At 42.2% G+C, this 8,643-nt stretch overlaps 1 protein-coding gene across 3 annotated transcripts in view; it reads right to left on the bottom strand.

Annotated features, from left to right (window-relative positions):
- Usp47 (ubiquitin specific peptidase 47) overlaps positions 1-8,643 on the bottom strand; it is a 100,422-nt gene that overhangs the window by 11,008 nt on the left and 80,771 nt on the right. For all 3 annotated transcript variants that reach the window (XM_026781724.1, XM_005351004.3, XM_013347677.2), the window contains 2 exons: positions 6,756-6,875; positions 4,715-5,495 (listed from right to left, as the gene is read on the bottom strand). In XM_026781724.1, the coding sequence (XP_026637525.1) occupies positions 4,715-5,495; positions 6,756-6,875 (901 nt within the window). The remainder of the gene's footprint in view (positions 1-4,714; positions 5,496-6,755; positions 6,876-8,643) is intronic.

Below are 8,643 nucleotides of genomic sequence, written 5' to 3'. Positions count from 1 at the left end.
GTAAAGCATCTAGCTATCCTGGTCTTCACATTCTCTCTCTCTCTCTCTCTCTCTCTCTCTCTCTCTCTCTCTCTCTCTCTCTTTTAAGACAGGTCTCACTATGTAGCCCCGGTTGGCTTGGAACTCGGAGATCTGTCTGCCTCTTCCATGCTGGGATTAAAGGTGTGTGCCACCATACCTGGTCAATAAGCTATTTTTCTATATTCCTTCCTAATACCTACACAATTCAGCCTTACACGTGTAAAGCATCTAGCTATCCTGGTCTTCACATTCTAGCAAATGTGGGTTGCAGGCCTAATTCTTTTCCTTTTGTAATAAAGCAGGCACCAAACCCAAGAGCAGCCATGCTTCTAGGCTGTCCCTCAACAGCCCCAAGGCTGTCAGTAGCCCCTACCTTTCTCTTCAACTCTACAAAAGGACATAAACGCTTCTGGTTTACATTCTCAGGCCAGTTCAGCTCCTGGGTGGATGAATTAATCCTCACTGACTACTACAGGCACCAGTGAATGTAAGGAGTGTAGGAGAAAATACAGATAGCGATGAGCTTGAGCTTGGTTGGCTTACTAACCAACGTCTGAGGCTTTTTTTTTTTTAATTACTTAGAATCCTAACTTTTTTTTTTTTTGAGACATGGTTTCTCTGTAGCTTTGGTACCTGTCCTGGAACTAGAATTCTTGTAGACCAGCTTGGCCTTGAACTCACAGAGATCAGCCTGCCTCTGCCTCCCAAGTGCTAGGATTAAAGGCGTGCGCCACCACCGGGGCTAGAATCCTAACTTCTAAGCTTTAAGGAATGCCCCCAAATGTTAATCATATGGCAAACAAGTTTACATTTGCACTATTCAACCAGACACTGGAAATTCTGAAGGTGTTATAGACAGGGATCCAAACTGAGCCTTGGTTCTCCCATAGGATCTACGAGCCCAACACAATAACAAAATACAAGGCCATTTGATTCCTCTCCTAGCTTCTGGTAATGCTGTGTCATGGGAGACACAAATGCTGGATGACTGATCCAGTCTAATTTGGAGCTAAGCACCAAACAGACTTACTTTCACTAAAATCCTGGGAACTTTATGTAGCCTGTGATTAACTTTTCCACACTTACAGCCTCAGCAAATACATACTTCCCGCAGCACCTGTAACTGTGTTAGAGATGATCACCATACCTCTTTTCCTTTCTGCCTCTAAACCCCACAGGATTCAGTCTCCTCATAATGCAACTTCAAGTGTTTTTAGGATACCAAAATTATATGAAGACATTTCAAAGCACATGTACTATATCCATTACTTGGCTTCCTTGTTCATCCCTTAGTGCTATAGACTGCAACTAGGTCACACCAGGACATGTTTTCAGAGAGGTAATTATTCCCTTAAGGAATTCCTGTGCACACCAGGTAGCTTAAGGATCAGCATCTTAGACACAGTTCAGTTACTGCCTAAGTCAGTCGCCAATGCTATGATGCTATGCATGATAGGTCACTCTTGGGATTTGAAATTATCTGCTAGACCTGACCACTCCAGCCTGTGAGTAGGCCATCACTCATAGCCCACTGTGTTCTTAGCACTCACTTTCAAGTCACTGAGGACTGCAGTTACTCAGTCTAGCAGACAGGGAAACCTGGCTTCTGGACAGCATCCCTCCCTCCATCTCCAAGCTTTTTTAAACATGAAGCAATGTAGAACTTTTCTTTGCAGACAGGCCTTCTGTATAGCCTCTAGTAGCCTGTCTATTATTTCAGTGAGCAGTATGACTAGCCTACTACACATTTCCAGAAAGACTAAACTGGCCAGTAAGAGTTTATTAAATCTCTGAACAGATAATGAGACTTTGGACTTTAACTTCAAGTGTTCTTGCTGGATCTGAACTGAGGTAGAGACTACTAGCCAACTGATTTTAATTACTGTTCTCTGTCAACCAGAAACTTGCACGTTCTTCCTCCAGAGAGTAGCTCTCCTTCTCAGCACCTTTACTAGCTGACTGTAGCCAGGAAGCAGTTGCTATTTGGTGGTTTCCTTGTCAGGAAAAGTGACAGTGGAAACCTGGTGGTGGTTTACAATCAGAATACCAGAGTGGAATCCTAGCAGCATAACTTATAGGAATATGACCCCAAACAATTGAACCTGTTTGAACTGGGTATTTCACCAGGGAAAATAGGCTTCACAAAGCTGCTGAGAGGGCTACCTATATAAAATCATGCATATTAATGAGTCTTTTGAGGTAGCCCCTGGATGGAAACTTAAGAAGCACCAGTATGATTCTGCTTCTTCGTCACCACGGTAGCCAGCAATCTACATTTTTACACTTGAGTTTTCTACAGGGCTATACAGATGCCAAAGGATTCTGGTGTTAGTTAGATCTCATCAGTTACTACGCACTCAGTACTGATTTCTTTTCTTTCATTTGAAAGATAGACCTTCCAGTCTATAAGTCATTTCATTCCCTTCTTTCTGGAAAGCACTTTCACATTTATTAACTTGTATCTGCTTATTTCTGCCTTCCCAGAGCTGGTCAAGTGTTTGTTTTTACACGGGTTCTGGGTACTGAACTTAGGTCTTCATGTAAAGCAAAGGACACTGTCGCTAAGACACAAAGGCAACGTACTGACTGGGAGAAGATCTTCACCAACCCCGCAACTGACAAAGGTCTGATCTCCAAAATATATAAAGAACTCAAGAAACTAGACCGTAAAAGGCTAATCAACCCAATTATAAAATGGGGCACTGAGCTGAACAGAGAATTCTCAACAGAAGAAGTTCAAATGGCCAAAAGACACTTAAGGTCATGCTCAACTTCCTTAGCGATCAGGGAAATGCAAATCAAGACAAACAGGGCTGTCTTTTGTTTCTACTTCTAATAGCTATATGGGGTTGATACCTGAGGTTCTCTTCCAAAGATAAAGGATGAACGCATATTCACTTACAAGTTTTATAGGCACTGGGAAGCTGGCTCAGCAGTTAAGAGGCCCTGATGTTCTCGCAGAGGACCAGAGTTCAATATTTTTTTTTTATTCCTTTGAGATTTGTAACATTCAGAACTCTAGTTTATCTCTTGCCTACTATCAAATTAACAACATTAAATTAACAAATTAAAAGGGTTGGTATGTGGCTCAGTGGTAAAGCACCAAGTTCTATCCTCAGAAACACATAAGGTAAACTAAAAAGACCCAGGTAATGAATGAGCCCTCACTCCCACACCCCACTTCTTTTGTCACCAAATATAGATGTTTAGAGGGTGTAGGGTAGAAGCTGTTTGTTTTGGGACACAGAAAAGAGGTGTAAAAATTTCCCTGCAAACTGAATTAACAATTTTTTTGAAGCCATGCAAACAATACAGCCTACTGTCACTGTTCTTGGTTATCCTCTATAAGTTGATAGTAAGACTCTACTGCTGAAGACACCACACATTGAGTCATAGGACACGGAGAAATCAAGCTGGTACTGACCTGGAAGTTTCATCTCCGTTGGCTAACTTTCAAAATGCTGGAAGGTTCTATGCATGCTACTGGGTTTGAAAAGCAATCAGTTGTCTTACCCAGCTGTGAATCTGGAGAACTACAGTTAGGACAGTCCTGGCAAGATTTGACCACTGCTGCAATAGTAGCATATATGTTAACGGAATAACTAATCAGTTTCTGATTGGACTTAAAGGCCTGCTCCACAAGACAGGATTTATGTTTGGTACCAGTATCTGGGTCAAAACCCAGGTCATAGGCCTAAGGGAAGACTTAGTATTATCATTCTGCTAAATGGACATAAACTGCCCCTTAAGCACTTATAACATTATACTTACAGAGAAGTACATCTCTCAACCCTCCTTCATCCCCTCATCAGAGTTTTGTTTTGCAGTTTATGGCAATTAAATTAATATAGAGACCCAACTGCTCACTGTATGAGAATAAAGGACTATGGAGTACTCAGCCTCCAATGGGACAGCTATATTACAGACACTCCCTCCATGGCTCAGGAACATTGAGAAAAATTTTAAGAGCCAGAGGCAATAGACATAGACAAAACAGTATTTGTCAGATGTGACAAGGCTGTTGCACACAAGAACTCAAAGTGGTTATGACTGCATGCACAAGAGCTGCACGAAATCAAAACAGTCAAACTCTCAACACAGATGGGCAGGGTTCACAGCACCAACTTAGTTGAGAAGCCTCTGGCAACTGACGTCTGCTAGAGAAAGAAGAATCGAGTTTTTCTCAGGGATGTGGCCCCTGGGAGGCTACTTACACTCCAGTGGATGGCCCTATACCCACGCAAATACAGACAGACAGCATTAAGTGGATTCAATGGGCTTACACACAGCACATGAAGCTGGGAGGGAAAAGTGGTGGTAGAGGAGAATAGGGAATGAATTGGAGGAGAGGGAATAGGGGGTGGATTTGATCAAAGCACATTAATATGCATATATATACTTCTCAAACAAAAATAAAATCTTTACAGCATTTGGCTTTTTGAGTGATAGGGTGTATGTTACCTTTAAAGAATTCTTCGGCATGCTTACCACAGACTTTCCTAATATTGATTACTCTTCTACTTAACTTGACACAATTACTGTCTAAATATTGCACTGCAATGGAAGAAAATAATCTCACAGCCCATGAAGTTACTGTAAGGTGGTCTTAATACTAAGCAATGGAATCCTAACTAAAATTTAAGTGAGAAGCATACTGGTACCATTTCAAAGAGCCTTCCTCTCAAGTACATACATTTGTGTCCTTCCCCAGAGCCTTCGTCTGCGGCGTAGGGGTCAGCTCTGAAGTACATGTACTGCATGTCCCCCCTGCTCTTGCCGCTTTCATCATATTCACTGTCAGTCCCAGAGTCTTCTTCAGCTGTATCCCACGTCTCCTTTTTCCCTTCATTTGCCTTAGTTCTTCTACTACTTGTGATACTGTGAGAATCCAGCCCATTGGCCAGAGGAATCTGAGTGCTGTCTGCATTGCACAAAGTGTCACTGCTGTGACTGGAGCTAAGAATGTCACTGTCTACTGAACTTGTACTCCGGTCATTATTAACATCTGAGTCTGAGCGTTCTTCAGACTGAAAATTTTCTGGGTCTGAAGTCTGAATGTTCTGTTCAAGCTCTCGATTATCCACAGAGGTGGAAGAGCCTCTCTCATTGAGAGGAGATTCAATATTCTCAAAGTCACTTGTCTCAGTGCTTTTGCTGCTGTCTCCATTGTCTCCATCCTGCTGCTGCTGCTGCAGCGACAAGCTTTTGAGTTTTTCAGTGCTTTCTTCTAGAATAGCATCCACAGACTTTAAGTTCCCTGCAGGTCCTTTGACTCTTTCACAATCATCATCCACATTACTAGAATCGCCTCCGGCTTTCTGGTATGCTGTCCTTTTAGAATATGAACCTGGTGATTGTTCAGGCAGCAAAACAAATAATCGGATTGTATTTGCATGCCGATCCAGAAGTTTCCACAAATGGGAGTCCGTGAAGGCTGCCTGGTGATCCAGAGTGTCAGAGCTTTCAACAAACACCTAAACAGTGAGTGAGAGAGTTACACTCCATACAATGTTAGTGGCATTTTTATGTTTCATAAGAACATCATATCAGTACAAATCAGTACACAGTATGTTGTAGAATTTGTGACATTATATACAAGTTTGACCAGGCATGATAGAATAGGCCCAATCTTAGTACTTGTAGGACAGAGGCAGGATGACTGTCATAGGCTAGCCTGGTCTATGTAGTGAGTTCAACACCAGCTAAGGCAAATATAAGACCCTGTCTCCAAACAAAACAAAAATTAACCATGGATTGGCAATAATTAACAGTATGTTGGGTCTTGTATAAAAAGATAAACCTATTATTATTTAATAAATATTATATATTAAGACTATTAGTTAACCGTGTAATGGAAAAAATGGGGAAGAAAGGTTTGCTCCGACACTCTTTCCCCTAAATTAGCATTTTTATAGTTTAAACATTAAAAATATTAAAATATATTTAAAAATCTGTTGTGCACACATATATATGAGTGTGCAGCATATGTGCAGAGTTTGGAGAAAAACCTGAGGTAGTCATTCTCTTTCTTTCTACCATGTGTCCATGGGATCAAATTTAAGCTGCCAGGCTTGGCATCTTGTCCCTGATGAATGCTCTTGCTGGCCCACAGATTACATTTTAATATCCACACATACGTATTTGCAGAAAATATGTAATAAAATGATATTTATAAAGGTTACGTGTGGTAAGTCTAAAAGTACTAAGATGAAAGACTAGCAAATATGATGAGCAGAACTAGGGAAAGTCTGGATGGCCAGGACCCAGGGCAAGCCACTCTTAACAATGGCGCACTGAGGGCGGAAGTCCTAAAATAAGCTTGACAGCTTGTCTTCTCCTCAACAGAGATGTGGGAGTCTCACGAGGCACACCCCTAACTTGGTATGAAGGACTGGACTGTCTTACCAGGGAACTCAAGGATGGAAATCAGGAAGACAGTCATAGAGGAGGGAGATTCAATCACAAAAGCTCAGAAGGACAGGACAAATCCAGAGCTTGAAAACTAAAGGAGGGCAGGGAAACAGGAAAAAGTGCTCCCAGGCAAAGGGCACAGAGTAGAAGTAAAAGGAACAGCAGTAAGGCTGAATCAGGAAGCCTGACTGGATGACAAAGGAAGAGAATGTGGGGAGGCTGTGTACACTGTAAGATACTCCTGCACAGACAGATGGGTACCGTGCTGGTTTTACTCCATTTGTTACCAGCAAAGACCACACAATAAAAAGGCAGAGACATACCTTGTTACTTCTAAAGAAGCCCTCGGCCTTCAGGGTCTTGCTGGGCACGCTGAGAAGGCGCAGGTCATTGTAGCAGCGTTCTAGCACTATCCGCATGGATTCTGCAGGTAAGTGTGAGGCCTGCAACGAGAGTGTCACCACAGAGTGTGCTACCCAAAGGAATTCTAGCTGGCTTTAGACACAAAGAGAAAACTGCCAAGTTCCTCAAAGCTGATGAGAGCAGGGACCTAGGTGCCAATCCTAGCACCAACCCTCAGACGTCAAAAGAAGTGTCTAGGAAAGATACGTTTAAGTAGAGACTTAACAATTTTTGGTGACTCAAAGGAAAACTGCTTAGTCACCTCCCTTTCACTTATGTTGTAAACTGAAACAAAGTAACACTTTCTAACTTCCACTGCTGTATTACAAAACTTTGTGACTACACTTGTTCTTTAAACATTTCCCCAATGACCTTATTAGCTTCATCAGAGAGTAGACTAACAAACGGTATTGTCTTTTTTTTTTCAAGCCCAACCTCAGGGCTTATATTTTGCATTGGACTGAAAATCTTTGCAGGTGGCACTCACTTTAAATGTATAGAGCCATATGATCACCTGGCATGCATGTGTGAGCAAGTTAGCCATCAGGCAGAACAATACAGTATGATTTGTCTTCTGACGTAACTGCCATCAATGACTAAAGTCTCTTAGCTGTTACTGCTTAAATACAGTGATAGTCACCAAACCTGACAAAATCCCTCATAACCACAACACTGATGGTTAGTAAATCCCCAGACACTGAGCTATAAGGCAAGACAGATGGCTAAAAACTGTATTTCTCTGAGCCACTATTTAATCCATGGCTGTCAAGTCTGCTTCCTCACTTTACTGCTGCTATTAATGTCACCACTTTCATTCAGCAGTGAGATGGCTCAGTGGGGAAAGTTGCTTGTCACATAGCCTGAGTACACACACACACACGCCACAAAATAAATAACTGTAATAAAAAAAACCATTAAGGATTGGTTTCAGCACCCAGGAGATGGAGGCAGGAAGATGTAATTTATGAGTTCAAGACTAGCCTGGTTTACATAGTGAGTTCCTGTCCTGTGTTACACAGTGACACCCTGCCTGGAAAATAATAACTCACTGTGCTTCTGTCTTCCTTTGAAACATAACAACCACAACTCTGGCAGTGTCCACTTACATCGGCACTCTTAAACTCTACTGTCCCTCAGCCCTGACCATATGCCTTTACTGGAATGATCTGAATAGCTTCCTCAGTGCCAGCCCAAACTCAGCCTTCATGTTCCTTGAACCTCAGTTTAGTGTCACTGGACTTCCACTCTGTGGCACAGATCTGATGTGCCACAACATCTAAATAGCAAACAGGATCTACTTACTACTGCACTAATGAGAGCCCAGTTAGTTTTCAAAGCCTTCTGTGAAACTGGTGGTTTTGAAAGAAAATGGCCCCCAAAGGGAATGGCATTATTAGGAGGGGTGGCCTTGTTGTAGGTAGGTGTGGTCTTGTTTGAGAAAGTGGGTCACTGTAGAGGTGGGCTTTGAGGTCTCATATATGCTCAAGTCATGCCCAATGAGACAGACCACTTCCTATTGCTGGTGTAAGATGCAGAACTCTCAGCTCCTTCTCCAGGCCCATGACTGCCTGCATGCCACCATGTCCCATCTTGATGATAATGGATTAAAACTCTGAACTTGTAAGCCCCCCAATTAACTGCTTTCCTTATAAGAGTTTCCATGGTCATGGTGTCTCTTCACAGCAATAAAAGCCATAACCAAGACATAAACTGAATTCATACCCCTACCATGTGTTTCACCCAGCTCAAATTATAGTCTGGATCAGTGGTACTGCGCCATGCCAAATGTTGCTCAGCTTGTTTCTTCTA

The sequence above is a fragment of the Microtus ochrogaster genome, chromosome 8, assembly GCF_000317375.1.
Source record: "Microtus ochrogaster isolate Prairie Vole_2 chromosome 8, MicOch1.0, whole genome shotgun sequence".
In the NCBI taxonomy this organism is placed as follows: Eukaryota; Metazoa; Chordata; class Mammalia; order Rodentia; family Cricetidae; genus Microtus; species Microtus ochrogaster.
This window is presented reverse-complemented; position numbering and strand designations above follow the sequence as displayed.